General features: G+C 42.0%; 1 protein-coding gene across 1 annotated transcript; it reads left to right on the top strand.

Annotated features, from left to right (window-relative positions):
* The first annotated feature begins 680 nt into the window (after positions 1–680).
* On the top strand, positions 681–6,630 carry LOC123405340. Its single transcript, XM_045099068.1, has 4 exons — positions 681–866; positions 957–1,082; positions 3,447–4,888; positions 6,171–6,630. The coding sequence occupies exons 3-4, from the start codon at positions 3,450–3,452 to the stop codon at positions 6,289–6,291; spliced, it is 1,560 nt and encodes a 519-aa protein (XP_044955003.1). The 5' UTR covers positions 681–866; positions 957–1,082; positions 3,447–3,449; the 3' UTR covers positions 6,292–6,630.
* The last annotated feature ends 12,446 nt before the right edge of the window (positions 6,631–19,076 follow it).

Here is a 19,076-nt window from a genome sequence, read left to right as displayed (position 1 = left end):
AGTGGTAGGCTGTATCCGGTGCGTGTAGTTTGAGTCCAAGTCAGTTCAGACTTTGTAATAGGCAGGTTTTGGCTTAGAGGTACAGGACCAAGAGTACTAGTCGTTGTACGTATTAGGTTGTACGTATTAGGTTAGGTTAATTGATGACGTTTTTGGTAGACGAAATATTAGACGTCCGATTAGGTTTGGTACTAGTCTCATACGTGTTCTAGTAGTGCTTGTAATCAGATGTAGAAGTACTAGTAGGATACGTGTGTGGCTATTGCCTTGCATTGGCTGAGTTGGTGTCCGTGTAAGACTTGGTCTGATGCGTTGGTTGGTTTGGCTGTGTATATATATACACACGACCATGACCTTGAGTTGTGATAGAAGGAAGCAATAAAAGGGAAAATTAGGACACGACAAGGGCCCTTGGCTACAAGATTTTGTGTGCGCGTGTTTATCGTGATTTAATGTAATCGTTCCATGGGCGAGTTCTAACAGGGACGATAGTCTGATCCCTAGTGGTTTCCAAACATATATGAGGAGACGTCCGACGCTGTCCAAGGTCGTGTCCAGACACATGTCAGGACGTTTAGTGGGCCAGATTTGTCTAAGTCCAAATTGTAGCGCTCTTATTAATTAACTCTCTTGTTCTGTGTGCAGCCGTCCACACTAGTTTTTTGAGAAATGCCCTCTATCATTTGTTCTTGGTATTATAGGACTTCTGTTAACTAGCTTTAGTTTGGGGGTGCGCAATCGGGTGAGACTATTGTCGGAGCAAATTAGGAATAAAATATTCATGGGCTGGTTGGTCATAAAATGCAATCAACCTTCAAGTTGGGGAAAGAGAACTCGGGGTAGTCTCCGGAAGGATCCTAATTCAGGTTTGATTGCTCCCGACCTGTGTATTTGAGGTTGTTATTCCGCAGCTCTTTTCATTATCTTCCTTAATCTTATGTTCGTCCTCCATTTAGATCAAGCTTGGTATCTAAGAGAAGTCTTTGGAAGCAGCGAGGTGAAAGGTGAATCTGATGAGCGTTGATCTGTTCTTCTAGGGGTACCATCCCTGATTTCGCAAAGGAGAGGAAGACACTGGCCTGGTAAGCACTCGAACTCAACCCTCTTCGTTTTTGACCGATGCTCACAGCAAAAAACACCTACGTTTTAGCATATGTTTTAAATCCATTTGTTCTACTGGTGTTTCATTCCTCCCTGTTTACGGCTCGCTGATGGAATCGCTTCAGATCGGCTTGGTTGCCTAAAAACTATTACGTCACACAAAATCATGTGTCCTTCCATCCTACTCCCTCCATTCCTACATATAAGTCATTTTAAAGATTTGAATCAGACTATATATAGATGTATATAAATATATTTTAGAGTACAGATTTATTCATGTTTCTCCGCATCTAGTACATATTGAAATCTTTAAAAGGACTTGTATAAAGAAACTACAAATACAGAGTTTCTGAGGTATTCAACTGTTTCCATGTATTTGCGTATATACTTCGCTAAGGTCATAATTATGCAGCCTCGCCTTATTGATTTTGAAAAATTCCCATAAAGGAAAAAAGATCCGGAAGCACATGGCCTGTGGACCAGATCACTTTTTTTATATAGAAACCATTTTTGTTGACTGAAAATGTCTTGTTAAACCCAATAATCACATATCCAGCTTCTACATAATTAGGATGGACACATGTCGCACAAACACATCACACACAAAATATTATTCATGAAAAGTGAAGACATACAAGATCAAAATTATGCCTAAAACGGTGGGATATACGGTCATGTCTGTAAACTTTAGAAAACGGCCATTTCTACATAATCAGTATGACCAAATCAAGGCTCACTAGGTTCCATCCCAATGAAAGTGCTATATTTGTGGGGTCTAACATCTAGCCAGTTACTAATCATGTTGGCAACACTAAAATATGGTTTGTACAAGCAGGACATGACTTGGATGGCTAGTCATGTAGAACGCGCAAAATTACATTAATAAAATATACAGTTTATTGTCTCATCGTTGTGACAGAACAACAGTTTTTACTTAAAGTCAGTTGCAACATGCGAGATTGTCCGTTAGACCACATGATTGTCTAGCTTGCTGATTTTTGGCCTCGGATGATTAGATTGGCGGACAACGGACAATGACTAACTAAAAAGTGGGCTCACTTAACTTGTCGTCATGAACCTAATTATCCAGTAAAAATGTGATAAACTTTGTGAAAATTTGACCTTATTGTGAATCAGGAATTAGGATATATAGGAGTGGAAAGATTGCACTCCTTGATCCCTCCAAGCCATTTAGCTCTTTTATCACACATAGGCAAGATGAAGTAATGGGTTTCAGAAACTAAGGTATCACCTTGATTTATATATACAACCACCACCATTGGCACAACGAAATATGAAAAAAAGTAAAGGGAAAAACATTTCTGTTGCTATACATCCTGCTGGGGCTACCACTCAAAGAGACCAAAAAGGGATAAAAGGGTAGCCAACTTGCTATGCTACCCAAAAAAGACAAAACGGGGATTAACCTCCGGAGCTTCACAACAAAAGAAGCTATCGAGCTTTGTTTTTGCACCTAGATAGGTGCTATGAAGTTTTAGCTCGTGACCTCAAATGCTCCCTCATGAATGGTAAAATCAAAACAAGTATCAGAAGAATATTATTTTTTTGGCAGCAAAAGCTGAAGAATTGTGTACATACATACACTTTTTTATGATGAACATGTTTCGTAATGCTGAGGGAAAAAATTGATGCTCCAAAAAGACTATTTTCAAAAAGCATTTTGGAGCATTGGTTTCATTCTTTGTTCGAAACATTAGGATTATTTTTTCTTCGTGAAATTTGCTTCTGTGTAGACTACTCGTCAATGTTTGTTGCCAAAAATATTGAGATTTTTCACAAATATTTTCCATTTTTACTCTTCGCCACATGTGCATACTTTATAAAAAAATGGAAAACTTTCTCCTAGATAGCAAACTTTATGAAAAAAATATAGATAGCAACCCCTACCACAGCATAATAGCTAATGAGTTTAATTACCGCAAAAGTAGCACGAGGTAATCGTATTGCTAAGGACCCCCTATTTTTCTACGGAATGGCTATTTTATTGCTTCATGATGAGGTATCATGATATGAAGATGATGCATGCACCATGAGGAGACATCCGACTTCTTCATGACTAGGATGACATAGCCAATATTGTCAACAACTTTGTTTATGTGGAAACTTGTTAATGAATACTAGTATGTTCAAAGAATATTTGATTCTCATTTACACCTTATGATACAGAGGGTGGATGAGTGTTCTATTCCATAATATGAAAACAAGACAAAACTATTGACTAAAAGAATAAAGAGGCTAATTTTTTCGATGAAGGATGGAATTGCTAGTTAGAATGGAAAACAATATTTGAATAACATTGGGTGTTTCGTTCTTCCTATATCCAGGTCATGGCATCATCTTTTCGTCAGCCAAATCGTGTTCAGTTTTTGTGCAAGGGCCACAAGATTCTGAATGTACTATTCGGCATCTTAATCGGTTCGTTAGCAGTCTTGCGGCGGTATACAACAAGAGCGGATTTCAACAGTAGCGCAATTCTGATGTGTCTTGTTGATTTCAGTATGCATGTATTGGTCTGCGTGCTGCCCCAATCCATTATTAGCATATATTGTTTTCTCCGAAAAGGAAGATGTGCTGATCTTGAGGCCTACATCTTGACTGGCGCCATGGTCCTGGATGATTATGTGGCCTTACTTATGATCAACATAGAGTATATCAGAATTGTGATGATCCCAGGTATGATCATTGTATTCATTGGTACACTTGCCTGGAAATTGAGGAAAAGTCGAATTGTTGAGGTCGGTAGCAGCAAAATGGATCACGACAGAGCGAACACAGTGACAACTGAGAAGCAGAACAACAAGGAAGAGATCTTTTATGTGGAGAATACAAATAGCAGTGACAAGTTGGAGCTCTTTGAATTTGTCAGTTACATTTTGCAGCTATCATTGGTAACATGGACTCAATACAAGGGACAGCATGGCTCTACACCAGTTCTGTCCGATTTTCTTCTGTTCTTGTGTTCAGCGCTTGGTGCCCTTGGAACAATGCTAGCATCACCGCTGGCTGGAGTTAATTCTCGTGCAGTATCAGCAGAGGTGTTACCAGTGCTACACAAAACCTGTATAATTGTGCTGTTTATAGCAGTTCACACACTGGCTGCGGAATGGCTAGGCGATGACATGATCTATGTTTGCTTACCAGAGCTTATTACAGTGTTGGTGTGGTTCATGGTTTGGTTTGGCGAGTCGACAAGGGTCAGCACTTTCACGTTGTACGAATATCAAATCGCCATTTTCAACTCAGTTGTGGGTACGCTGTGTCCGCTTATGTACTGGAAGAATTTGCGAATTTCTTTGATCATGTGGTCCTTTCGGATTTCTATCTCTTCGGCATCATTTTCTGAGTTTCATGCTTGGTTGCTGCATGGTTGGCCTGGAAGCTCATCAGAGTCGAAGAAACTAATCTCTCTGCTCGATGTTTGTGCAAGTGCTTGCTATGGTGCAGCAGTCACGTTGTGTGTCTATACGATAGTCGTAACGAATCCATGGATTCTGTACAACGAAATATCTTCCTCGGAAGATGCAACAAGTCTGTACGAGGTAATATCTTCCTTCCAAGATGAAGCCGTCGCTGCAGTCATGATCATCATTTCTGCGCTCACAGTAATTATATGGTCTGTGTGCTGCCGCACGAAAAAACACACAGAAATCCGTATAGCAGTCAAGAGAACTCTGGAGTTAGAACTGCATAGAAATCCGGAGGATGAATCAAAAGAGATTCTCGATCAAAAAATGCCAGAGCACTCGGGAATAACAATTGCTAAAAGGTACTACCAACATTTTTTTCCGATGAAGGGTGTTGCTTATTAATGATAATGAAATGTAGAATAAGGATAGATACAAAGTGTAATGAGTCTACACCTTGTCTTGCACTATAATCGTTTAATCCCTTAAAAAGATGGTATAGAGAATTAAGACCTAACCCTTTCCCTTACCTTTAATTAATCCCGCAAAACTTACCCCTTGAGTGTATTTTTTGCTCAGAAGAAATAGTGACCCCGTCTTCTCCTTATTTGGTAATACTGAGGTAATTTAATGTATGTATCAGTTTTATCCCGGGATTAGCCCTATTTGACGGGTGTGATGTATCAGTTTTTGCCCAGGTTTTTATAAATTAACTGGACAACTTTCTTCTGCTCATTTAATGAATCGAGTCCCGACGGGCATGACTTGAAAATATGAGACATGATTTGATCCATCTTGAAGAATCAAATGGTGCAATCAAATGTATCAGTTTTATTCCACACTGATTTGATCCGATAGGACGCCCTCGTCGTTGCTCTCTCACACGGGAACTGCTGGAGCTGCCTTCAGTCATCTTCTATTCTTAAATAGCTAGAACCCACTATCCAATTTTCCACTCCATGCAACAATGCCACATCATCAAGTCATGCATGTAGTTATAAGATACTTTTTTTATTAACCTCTTCATGCAAAACATATCCTAATGCATGAATTTTTTCTAGGTAATTAAGCAAGACATTTTTATAATGGTTTTTGCATTACCATTAGTTTTGTAACATTTATTCATATATTTTTAACAAGTTTTCCACATCAACGCGTGGGGCATTGTTTAGTTTAGAGGAAAGCTTACTACCTTAATTAGCTAGCTAAACTCCACGTGTGCTCCCTACGCTGGAGCTTGAAATGACTTGGGGAAAAGAGGGACAAAAGATGCTTCCACGTGGGACCAATGTTTTTTGGGGAATTATTTTGGAAGGAAACTGTGAGGTGTGAAAAATCTAGTATGGGGGATGGAACGTTCTATCCAGAGACTATGCCATCACGCGTTTGCCAAGAATGTTTTTATACGACATGGGTGACGAAATAGATTCGGATAGGGAATCCAACCCCTATGCCTAAGGCATAGACCATGGTTAATAATATAGCCAACGGCTGGGGCATGTTGTAATGTCAACGATACCAGTGGTTGCAGCGATATGTGACGCCATATGGAAGCTGCGTAATAGAGCTTGTTTCGGAAAGAAACTTGATAAATCACCTACTGAATTCAAAAGCTATGCTTGTTTCTTTTTGCCATACTGGCAGGTCTCAAAGACAAAGGTCGGAGAGAGATTATGGAACTGGGGGCAGCAAGATCGCAACAGTAAGCCAGCGCAGAAAGAGCAGCTCTCCTGTTAGGAGATACAGGAACATGATCCAATTTTGATGATGACACTGTGATCAGAGAAGAAAAATACAAGCACGAGGAAGACGCATGAGCCTATCTGCGGGAATGGCTTGATAACTCGTCTGGCACCTTGATAACTTGTGCACTCTGGGGAAGAACTTTGTTTCATTTTGTTTTATAGGGGAGAAAAAAATTAGTAATATCCATTTACTTTGTTTGTCCTTATCTCTCTATTAGGGGTGTATGTGGCAGCTTGATGCCCCCCTTTCATGTCTACTAGGGGGTGTAAGAACATCTAAGGGCAGGCTTTCTGTTTCTATGTTGCACCTTGACGCTTTTTCGTTTTCTTGTTTATACTGTAACCCAATCCAATTTGTATCGATGCAAAAATAATGTGGTTATGTCAACTATGCAAATATAATGGCCAACATATATTGTACCTCCTCCGTACCATAATATAAGAACGTTTTTGACACTATACTAGTGTAAGAAACGCTCTTATATTATGGGCCGGAGTAGTAGATTTATTAGCAGCACCAAGATCCTTCATGTCAAACTCACTACTTAATTGTGCCTTTAAAGCACAGATCTCTTTCTTGCCCTAGGCAGCAATCAACATGTCATCAACATATAACAATAAGTATATAGGCGACCATCAACAAATTTAAAGTCCTTTTACAGTACATTGGGTCGACATAGACCGTCCCTCGGAGCAGATTCGACGGTCCAGATGCAATGCAATATCGTGACATCGCGTGTATTAGCACGGAGCCTGAGGGGCATTTTTAGAAGAAAAAACATATATAAACCAATATTTTTTTTCCGCCCAAATATTTCAAGGGTATTCTTGGTACCAATTTTATGGCTATTTTCGTTAGACTACGAATTTTCTCTAAAAGTGTCAGATTGTCATCGTCGCTAGGGTGAGGAACGTCGCCGGCGGTAGGGTTTCATCCCGCCGGCAGGTTCGCCGAACGACGCGCCCCCTCCTTCCATCCAACCCGATTCCCTCACGCTCTCCCACCTCCTCTCACTAGTAGAAAACAGGGCTTTAGTCCCGGTTGGTAAGGGCCTTTAGTCCCGGTTCACCAACCGAGACTAATAACTTGGGACTAAAGCCCCTCCCCCTTAGTCCCGGTTGGCCACGACCCAGGACTAATGCCCTTCCACGTGGATAGCCGCGCGCGCCAAGGGGCGGGGACCAACCGGGACTAAAGGCTTTGGGGATTTGATGTTTTGGTGTTTATTTTTTATTTTTTGCTTTTCATTTTCTGTTTTTGATTTAATTTTTTTTTCTATCAAACATATTTTACGCTACTACATACTGTACAAGTTATGCATATATCATATAATTTATCGTAGGACCAATCATATATCATAGAATTTCTCATCCGACCATATATATGCACACACACACACACACACACATATATATATATACAATTTGGTATATACAATTTCTCCTACAACTTGCAGATCGTTACGTGCAGACATTTCCTCTTAAAGTTCTCGTATGCGGTCCTTTGCTAGGAGGCTCTGCCGCATCTGCGACATCTTTAAAGAAAGGTGAACAATATGAATATATTAGTTGTGTGTATATATATTAGATCATGATAAAATAATGTGAATAGTGTTTACATACCCAAAGAGTTCTTGCATCTTTTCGTGGTTCGGTCATAAAGCGAATGTTCTTCAAAACATAGTATGTAAGTAGATTAGTCCCCTTTTCCTGTTGCATGCACCGCTTTACAAGAATAAAATTCATTCAGATAATAATAAAGCATGATAATGATATTGAAACTAGAACTAAAGAGATGCGCGGACGTAGCCATTACTACTTAATTACCTTGGGTCTTGTCCATCTCAGCACCTTTTTCCATTCAGCGGAAATTTTCCGGATGAATCATGTCCGAACCCTGCCCGACAAAGAAAAATAATAAAGGAGTCATTGATTACTTGATACCAGGAAATGAACTAAAGAGGCCGACATAGTGCGATAATGATTAAAATTACCTGTCGAGCATCAACTTTAGGTTCATGTACTCTTTAGGGTCTTTTTTAGTGAGTCCAGTACTTTAACTTTTGCCTTGTCAACCTTAATGATTAGCAAGATCCAATGGAAACTATGTTGTATAAGCGGGCATGCATAACAAATCAAGTAGTACTACATACAGTAAGAAAAATATAATTTATAATACAAGACAGTAACACTCACCTGAAGTTGTAAGAAAGTACTATTTGTGGTTGGGTATTTAGTACCTTCAGAAACATATACAAGTTCTCCTATGTTTCATCTTGAACTGTATTACCATCTTATCATAAATGGCATTTGGGTCAATGTAGCCAATGCAAAAGACTCCATCTCTTTTTATTTCAAAGATCTTCATTCTGCATAACACCGCACAAAAGAATATAGTGAGGATAATTAGAGGCAAATGAACAAGCTGGTGAGCTAGAGACTTAAATTACAGAAAGAAATCACTTATAGACAATAGCAATTGACGAGAGATTTGTCGAGTGCATCTTGATTGAATAACTGAAAAAATTCAGGAATTTCAATCCACAAAGTTGTTGCATTGAAGAAATGCTCTGTCTTGACATTTACCATGAGTCTCACTCGCCCGACTTTTACTTTCCTCGGGTACCAGTTATGCAATTTGTACATTTGCGTTGGTAGCTGCCGGACTTCCTCAGGCCTGACCAAATGTTGCCCGGGGACATATTTCCATGCTAGTTTATCCTCTTCCATCCTGGGCATTTCCTCGTCGCCTAAGATTTGTTCAACAGTGATACCGTCCTCTCTAGCGATCTCTTTAATAGCAGCAGTGTCGATTACCTCTATACTGACCTTGAGCGGCGAGATCAATTGCACTACCAGTTCTCCCAGCTGGGGAATGGTTTCCTCACTTTTCTGACTACCGCTCGACTCCTTCTTTTGTTGTTTATGATATGGCTTGCTAATAGAGCATTCATAGTCTGATCGACTTTTCTCCGAAGGCGGTTCAGCAAGATTGGCTAGAACGCGTTGTATGGTTTCCAGAGGTACTATCTCCTTTGGCGGCGGGGGCGGTTTTCGGTCCAAAATGGGAATGCAATTCAAAAGCCACTTGGGCGTCTATTTCCTCCGTCCTCTTCTCGTAAGACAACTTCTTTTTGGGAGGAGGGGAGGGTTTCTTCCTTGGTGATCTGTTCCGCTCTGGACTCTAGTTCCTCATCAGAAAATGAAATGACCGTGTACTCGTGCTGGGCTCCGTCTCGGGGTCGCGGGGAGGAGTCGGATGACGCGGTGGTGGACTCGCGCAGGTCTCCATGTCGGGGTGGGATGGAGTCGGGTGACGTGGTGGTGGACTAGCAATGCGCTCCATGTCGAGGTGGCGGGGTGGAGTTGGCTGACGCAGCTGACTTGTAGGAGGAGTCGGTGGCCTTGGAAAGAGGATGTTGTCCTTTCTCCATAAGCACATACCACGTAAGACTTCTTGCAGTGTGTGCTGCCCTTCACCTCCAGGAATGTCAAGCTCTAGTGACTCATATCCCGGCATCACTTCATCCACCCCGACACAAGCATAGCCACCTAGAATCGTATTGCAATGGAAGGTTGTATCACGGGGATTTGTTAAAGCATAGCCAACCGCTACCTTCATGGATATGTTCTTGAGTTTCATGTGTAGCTCCAAACTTTTCGCCTACGTGATTTCATCCACGGGGTAGCGAGCAAGCAGTGCATCATCAACAAGGACCCCCGTGGAACCCACGCTGCTTTTTTGGCATCGATGGGACGGTATTGTCCAATGCTGGATCTAGTTGCTCCAGCCGCTGAGACATTCTTTACTGGCTAAGTGTGTCGATCTATTCCTGCTGCCGCAAGAATTTGCATTCCAAATCCTCAAGCCGGTCAGCATCATGCTTCTTCTTGGCTGCCTCCAAATTCTTCGTTTGTAAGAGTCGTTCTAGTCCTTAAACCCCTCAACCCACGGAACAACGCCTTTGCCTCGTGTTCGTCTCGGGTGTTCAAGATTCTTGAGGTCGCGTGTAAGCTCGTGGTTCTCTCTGTCGGGCTAGAACTCCCTCGTTCGAGCATCTTCTATTCCAGCAAGTATAGTGTTAGAGGCATCTTTAAGACTTGCCTACTCCAAAATCTCCCCTGTATTTGAGTTCTATTTTCCCCCATGCCCATAAAACCAATTCCTGCACCTTTCGGGCCAAGCAAATGTTTTTGGAGTGCCCCTGCATCAATCATCTTTTGCTCACATTTGTCCCACTTAGGCATGCCAATCTTGTAGCCACCTCGCCCCAGAGAATGGTGCCACTCTTTTTTCTGAGCATTTTGCTTGCTTATCCTCGTCCGATCCTTAGTTGTTTCTGATTGCTTGAACTCCACAAATAAGTCCAACTGTTCTTTTAACTTCTCGTATTGTCTAGTGAATTCTGGAGTCTTGTCTTGTTTGCCGAAGTCGGACCATAACCTTTTCTTCCAATTGCAGAATTGTGTGGCCATCTTCTTACGAGCAAAATTCTTGACTTTCTCCCATTGTGTATCTGAGAAATGCTCTGGTAGGGTGAAATGTGTCATGAGCGTATCCCAAAGCAGATTTTTTGCTATTTCGTCCACAAAACTAAATTCTCGATTATTCTTTGGCCTATGCCATTCTTGAACGAAGATCGGGATTTGGTCCATGACAATAACTCCGTATTGACGTACAAATTTGTCCACATTCTTTTTGCGAGCATTTGGTTCACCACCTAATGTTATCACGTCAATGTTGTACCTTGTGCCCTCGGGCAACTTCTGGTCGGGCGTCGTACTGCCCTGTTTGTAGAAGATTTGCTCGATCCGGAGGGCTAAAATAAGAGATTCGCTAATATATATATACAGATTAATTAATACATCTAATGATCACCAAAGGCCAAATATATACCTCGCCGGACTTTGTTAATTCAAGAAAATTTTCTTCGCCATCATTGTCTGTTTCCCCTTCGTCTCTTGGTTGTTCTTCCTCAATTACCTCACCGGATTGGTTAAGATATTGTGAGCCATCATCTGCTTCTTCATTCTCTTCGTTTCCGGAGTGTATAATGTCGAACAAGACATACTCTTGATCATGGTCTCTGTATCTACCGTCCATAGCTTAACTAATCGAGAAGAAAGATATAACAATTTAGTATTAACTTTAGCTAGCAAGATCATCATATATATAATATCACTAATACATCAACTAATCCACTTAATGCATCATCGAATATTATCGAATATAATCTCGAATACATCTCGAGTATTATCACTAATACATCTCTTGAATATTATCAAACTGATCACCCAAAGAGTTGTCGTTGTACTGAGGTGCGGCGATGCACACCCAAAGAGAAGGAACCATCACACGATCATATGTTGGGTGAGATACTTGAAGAACCTGCCAGGTATCGGAGAACCTCACTTCCAACGGTTCCATGTAGTGACAGACGTGGTCGTCCCCCTCCCTGACACGGCGATGTACCCCCTCCTCGGGGGTCGGCTGCCTCCGCACAGAAAGTGGCTCACGCGACCGCCACCAAAGAAGCTCCGGGTCGATGATGGGAGCCCGGTTCCTCACCAAGATGTGGGCCCCGGAATTTAGCACCTCCCAATGCCAGCCCGATGGAGCCCAGTCCCGGACATGGCACCTCTGAAGCAGGTTGTCGCAGTGAATCAATGACGAGGATGCGGGCCGGGCATTATCGACGTCGAGAAAAAATTCTACAACTATTTAAATTCCTACTATTTAATAAAAAAAATCATCCAATCCAAACATAAAAAATGTGAACAGTACTATTCGAAATGGGTGAATAACTAAAACAATTAAAACAACTAAAACAAAAAAGTTCGCAATGATTCTGAAGCATGTGTCTCTTTGGTTTCAAAATATATAATCTTGTTCTGCGTGATTTACTGAATGTGATTGTCTTGAGTTAGTGCTTCGCTCAAATAATTCTTGTTGTTAACATAAATAATGAATCTAAAAATCATCATCATTATCATCATCATCTAACAAAATCATCATCATATCGAAAAATCATCATCTATATCATCATCTAACAATCATCATCATCATCATCTAACAATCATCATCAACATCATCTATAAATCTATCATCTAATTAACTATCTATCTATCATGAAAAAAACATAAAAAAATGAAAAGGAATTAGTACTTGGCGGGTGGGGTCTCACAGGCAGGCGGGGCGAGGCAATGCTGGGGCGAGACTTGCGAGCCGTGTGGGGGCTCGGGGAGGGGGCACGGGCGGCGACGACGTCAACGAGGCCGGGCAGAGCGTGAGGAAGCGCGTGGGCAGCATCGTGGGCGGCGACGACATCGACGAGGATGGGCAGAGCGTGAGGAGGCGTGAGGGCGACATCGGGGGCGGCGACGACATCAATGAGGACGGGCAGAGGAGGCGCGCGAGCGGATGGCATCGGGGGCGGCGTCGACGAGCACGAATTCGGGGGCGGCCGTGAGCTTCGGCAGCCTGGCTGCGTTGGGGCAGGGCGGCGGCGTCGGGGGAATGTGCAGGTTGGCCGAAGGATTGGCTAAGTCCTGTTTATATACAAAAACCATTAGTCCTGGTTCGTGCACTACTAGGGAAAACCTTATAAACACAGGCTTATTAGTAGCGCTGGTCAAAAAGCGACGCTGCTACTCTGTACGAGTAGCGCCCATGCACAAACCACGCTACTGCTACACAAGTAGCAGTAGCGCGGCCATGTAAAAGCTCTCTACTACTACAATTACCACCCCCTCCCGCCACACTAGGTATAGTAGTAGCACCGCATTCAAAATAGCGCTACTGCTAACATAATAGTAGTAGCGTGTTTATTGTGCAGGGCGCTACTCCTAAGTTAGCTATAGCGTGTTTTCAGAACCGCGCTACTGCTAACTTTGAATTAGCCATCGGGCGGGCTCCCTTCCTCCTCATTCCTCCCCAAATCACAACCTCTCTCTTAGTTTATATGATCAACATGGAGATGTTCACCATTGAAACTATACTCAACTCATGTGATGATCAGACTTGAGTTACTAGATTTGGATCACACGCCACTCGTATGACTAGAGGGATGTCTATTTTGAGTGGGAGTAATATGATTAGCTAAACTCAATTATCATGAACATAGTCAAAAGGTCTTTGCAAATAATGTTGTAGCTTGCGCTGTAGCTCTACTGTTTTTGATATGTTCCTAGAGGAAATTTAGTTGAAAGATGATAGTAGCAATTATGCGGACTGGGTCCGTAAACTGAGGATTGTCCTCATTGCTGTGCAAAAGGCTTATGTGCTCAATGCACCACTTGGTGTGCTGAACCTCGAGTGTCGTGTGTGGATGTTGCGAACATCAAACATACACGTTTTTGATGACTACATGTTGGTTCAGTGCGTAATGCTTAACGACTTAGAATTGAGGCGCCGAAGGCGTTTTTAACGTCACGGAACATATGACATGTTCCAAGAGATGAAATTGGGATTTCATGCTCGTGCCCTTGTTGAGAGGTATGAGACCTTCGGCAAGATTCTTTGTCTACAAAGTAAGATAGAAAAGCTCAATCGTTGAGCATGTGCTCAGATTGTCTGAGTGCTACAAGCGCTTGAATCAAGTGGGAGTTAATCTTCCAGATGAGATAGTGATGGTTCTCCAAAGTCACTGCCACCAAGCTACCAGAGCTTCATGATGAACTATAACATATCAAGGACATATATGATGATCCTTGAGCAATTCACGATGTTTGACATCGCGAAAGTAGAAATCAAATAGGAGCATCAATTGTTGATGGTTAGTAAAAGCACTGGTTTCAAGAAAGGCAAGGGCAAGAAGGGATACTTCATGAAACGGCAAACCAGTTGGTGCTCTAGTGAAGAAACCCAAGGTTGAACCCAAGCCCGAGACCAGGTTCTTCTGTTACGAGGGGAATGGTCACTGAGGCGGAACTACCCTAGATACTTGGTAGATGAGAAGGCTAGCAAAGTCGACGATAGTATGTTGGATATACCTGATATTGATGTGTGCCTTACTAGTGCTCCTAGTAGCACCAGGTATTAGATACCGGTTTAATTGCTAAGTCTTAGTTACTCGAAATTATAGCTACGGATTAAATGGATACTCGCAAGGGTGAGGTGACGAAATGTGCTGGAAGTAATTCTAAGGTTGATGTCATCAAACATTGCACGATCCTTCTACCATCGGGATCAGTGTTAAACCTAAATAATTGTTATCTGGTGTTTGCGTTGATCATGAACATGATTAGATCGTGTTTATTGCAATACGATTATTCATTTAAAGAGAATAATTGTCATTCTTTTTGCTTGAATATTATTGATGCCAAAAGATACAAAGTAGTAATGATAGTACCACTTACTTGTGGCACTGCCACTTGAGTCACGTTGGTATAAAATGCATGAAGAAGCTCCATGCCGATGGATCTTTGTACTCACTCATTTTTGAAACGTTTCAGACATGCAAACCATACCTATTGGTATAAATACTTGAAGAAACTCCATGCAGATGGATCGTTTGGACTCACTTGATTTTGAATCACTTGAGACATGCAAAACATACCACGTGGGCAAGATGATTGAAGGCCTCGTTCTCCAGTGAGATGGAACTAGAAAGTAACTTATTGGAAGTAATACATTTAGATGTATCCATTCCAATGAGTGTTGAGGCACGCAGTGGATATCGTTATGTTCTTACTTCACATATGATTTGAGTAGATACTAGTGTATTTGGATGATGAAACACACGTCTAAATTATTGAAAGGTTCAAGTAGTTTCATAGTGAAGTTGAAGATCGTCATGACAAGAGGGTAACGTGTCTATGATATGATCATAGAGATGAATATCTGAGTTGCGAGTTTGGTACAAAATTAAGACAAATGTGAAAATTGTTTCACATCTCATGCCACCTAGAACACCATAGTGTGATGGTGTCTCCAAACGTCGTAGTCGGGCCCTATTTGATATGGTGCATACTATGATGTCTCTTATCGAATTACCACTATTGTTTATGGGTTATGCGTTAGAGGGAACCGCATTCACTTTAAATAGGGCACCACGTATTTCCGATGAGATGACACCAAATGAACAATGGTTTGGAGAAACCTAAGCTGTCGTTTCTTAAAAGTTTGGGGTTGTGATGCTTCATAGGACATCCAAAACGGTTGGGTATACTTATACGTCTCCAACATATCTATAATTGTTGATGGTTTCATGCTATTATCTTGTCAAACTTTGGATGTTTTGCATGCCTTTTATTTATTTTCTCGGACTAACTTATTAACTCAGTGCCAAGTGCCAGATCTTGTTTATTCCATGTTTTTGACCCCTTTCAGAGGAGATTTTGAAACGGAGTCCAAACGGAAGAAAATCCCCGAAAAGATTTTCTCTGGAACAGAAGAAGATCGGAGGACTTGGGAGCCAAGCCAGAAGAGCCCCAGGGACCCCACAAGCCCGCCCCCGCGGCCAGGGGGGCCACGCCATCCAGGCTTGTGGTCCCCCTGGAGGTCCCCTGACCTTGATCTTGTGCCTATATATTCCCAAATATTCCCAAAAAAATCAGGATACGCTCGCAATTAGTTTTCCGCCTCCGCAAGCTTCTGTCTCCGCAAGATCCCATCTGGGGCATGTCCTGGTGCCCTGCCGGAGGGGGGATTCAGATACTGAGGGCTTATCCATCAACACCATGACCTCTCCGATGATGTCTGAGTAGTTCACCATAGACCTACAGGTCCATAGCTAGTAACTAGATGGCTTCTTCTCTCTCTTGGATCTTCAATACAAAGTTCTCCATGATCTTCATGGAGATCTATCCGATGTAATCTTCTTTTGCGGTGTGTTTGTCGATATCCGATGAATTGTGGATTTATGATCAGATTATCTATGAATCTTATTTGAGTTTCTTTTGATCTCTCTTATGCATGATTTCATATCCTTGTAATTCGCTTCGAGTTGTGGGTTTTGTTTGGCCAACTAGATCTACGATTCTTGCAATGGGAGAAGTGCTTGGTTTTGGGTTCATACTGTGCGGTGACCTCACCCAGTGACAGAAGAGGTAGCGAGCCACGTATCGTGTTGTTGCCATCAAGGATAAAAAGATGGGGTTTTCATCATTGGTTTGAGATTATCCCTCTACATCATGTCATCTTGCTTAAAGCGTTACTCTGTTCGTCATGAACTCAATACACTAGATGCATGCTGGATAGCGGTCGATGTGTGGAGTAATAGTAGTAGATGCAGAAAGTATCGATCTACTTGTCTCGGACGTGATGCCTATATGCTAGATCATTGCCTTAGATATCGTCATAACTTTGCGCGGTTCTATCAATTGCTCGACAGTAATTTGTTCACCCACCGTGATATTTGCTATTATGAGAGACGCCTCTAGTGAACACTATGGCCCCCAGGGTCTACTCCACATCATATTTTCAGCCTTACACTTTTTACTTCATTACACTTTCCACCTTCAGATATCACTTTGCAAACAATCTTGAAGGGATTGACAACCCCTTTGAAGCGTTGGGTGCAATCCTGTTTATGTTTGCGCAGGTAGTTTGAACTTGACGAGGCCCTCCTTCTAGATCGATACCTTGGTTCTCAAACTGAGGGAAATACTTACTGCTCCTGTGCTGCATCACCCTTTCCTATTCAAGGGAAAAACCGACGCAAACCAGAGAAGTAACAAGAAGAATTCCTATGCGCCAGGGAAGGACTCTTGTTGCCGCAGCATATACCTCCGATCTCAGATCCGGAAGCAAAGTGTTTGTTTCTAGAAACGGGTCCTTTCTCGAGGAAAAGTTTCTATTGAATGAATTGAATGGGCGGGTGGTGGAACTTGATGAGGTTAATGAACCCTCACTTCAACCAGTGTGTAGTAGGGCGCATGAAGTTGTTCCCGTGGCGCCTACACCAATTGAAGTGGAAACTGATGATAGTGATCATTAAGCTTCAGATCAAGTTACTACAAACCTCGTGGGTCGACAAAGTCGCGTACTGCTACAGAGTGGTACGGTAACCCTGTCTTGGAGGTCATGTTGTTGAACAACTATGAACCTACGAGCGATGAAGAAGCGTTGGTGGGCCTGGATTCTAGCAAATGGCCGGAGGCTATGAAATCCAAGAGAGGATCCGTGTATAAAACAAAGTGTAGACTTTGGAAGAACTACTTGATGGTCGTAAGACTATTAAGTACATATGGATCTTTAAAGGGAAGACAGACGATGTTGGTGAAAAGCCACCATTAAGAAAATCTCGACTTGTCGCAAAGATATTTCCGACAAAGTTCAAAAGGTTGACTATCATGAGACTTTCTCACTTGCAGCGATGCTAAAAGTCTGTTGGAATTATGTTAGCGGTTGCTACACTATTTACGAAATATTGCACATAGGATGTCAAAACATTGTTTCCTCGACGGTTTCCTTGAGGAAAGGATGTATGTGATACAACGGGAAGGTTTTGTCGATCCTAAGGATGCTAACAAGTATGCAAACTCCTGCGATCCTTCTATGCACTGGTGCAAGCATCTCGGAGTTGGAATATACGTTTTTATGAGATGATCAAAGCTTTTGGGTTTATACAAGGTTTATGAGAAACTTGTATTTCCAAAGAAGTGAGTGGGAGCACTATAGAATTTCTGATAAGTATATGTGGTTGACATATTGTTGATCAGAAGTAATGTAGAATTTCTGTAAAGCATAAAGGGTTGTTTGAAAGGAGATTTTCAAAGGAAAACCTGGATAAAGCTACTTGAGCATTGAGCATCAAGATCTATAGAGATAGATCAAAATGCTTAATAGAAACTTTCAATGAAATACATGCCTTGACAAGTTTTTGAAGGAGTTCAAAATAGATCAGCAAAGGAGGAGTTCTTGGCTGTGTTGTAAGGTGTGAATTTGAGTAAGACTCGAAGCCTGACCCCGATAGAAGAAAGAGAAAGGACGACGGTCGTCCCCTATGCCTTAGTCATAGGCTTTAAAGTATGCCATGCTGTGTACGGCACATGATGTGTGCCTTGTCGTGAATCTGCCAAGTGGTACATAAGTGATCTAGGAATAGACATCCTATGTTTGATGGCCCATGGAGATGCTTCCTTCTGGCCTAGCACGTTACAGACATATTTCTTTAGGACTCCCATGAACCTCTAAAAGGGGTACATATTGTGTAGAAATACGGAGCCTAGAATGACAATCTTGTCAACTAGATGAACTAGGACGTGCGTCATGATATTGAATAAGGATGGTGGGAACACCAGCTCGAAACTGACAAGACATTGCACCATGCTTCGGCAACAAAAGTCCTTCTGTGGCGCATAGGAATTTTTCTTGTTACTTCCCTGGTTTGCGTCGGTTTTTCCCTTGAAGAGTAAAGGGTGATGCAGCACAGGAGCAGCAAGTATTTCCCTCAGTTTGAGAACCAAGGTATCGAACCAAAAGGAGGGCCTCGTCAAGTCCAAAGTACCTGCGCAAACACAAACAAGCTTGCACCCAATTCTTCAAAGGGGTTGTCAATCCCTTCAAGATTGTTTGCAAAAGTGAGATCTGAAGGCGGAAAGTGCAACAAAGTGAAAAGTGTAAGGCTGAAAATATGGTGTGGAGTAGACCCTGGGGGCCATAGTGTTCACTAGAGGCTTCTCTCAAAATAGCAAATATCACGGTGGGTGAAAAATTACTGTCGAGCAATTGATAGAACCGCGCAAAGTCATGACGATATGTAAGGCAATGATCTAGCATATAGGCATCACGTCCGACACAAGTAGACCGATACTTTCTACATCTACTACTATTACTCCACACATCGATCGCTATCCAGCA

Source organism: Hordeum vulgare, chromosome 1H (assembly GCF_904849725.1).
Source record: "Hordeum vulgare subsp. vulgare chromosome 1H, MorexV3_pseudomolecules_assembly, whole genome shotgun sequence".
Classification (NCBI taxonomy): Eukaryota; Viridiplantae; Streptophyta; class Magnoliopsida; order Poales; family Poaceae; genus Hordeum; species Hordeum vulgare.
Note: the sequence above shows the minus strand (reverse complement) of the source record. Positions and strands in the feature narration are given on the sequence as shown.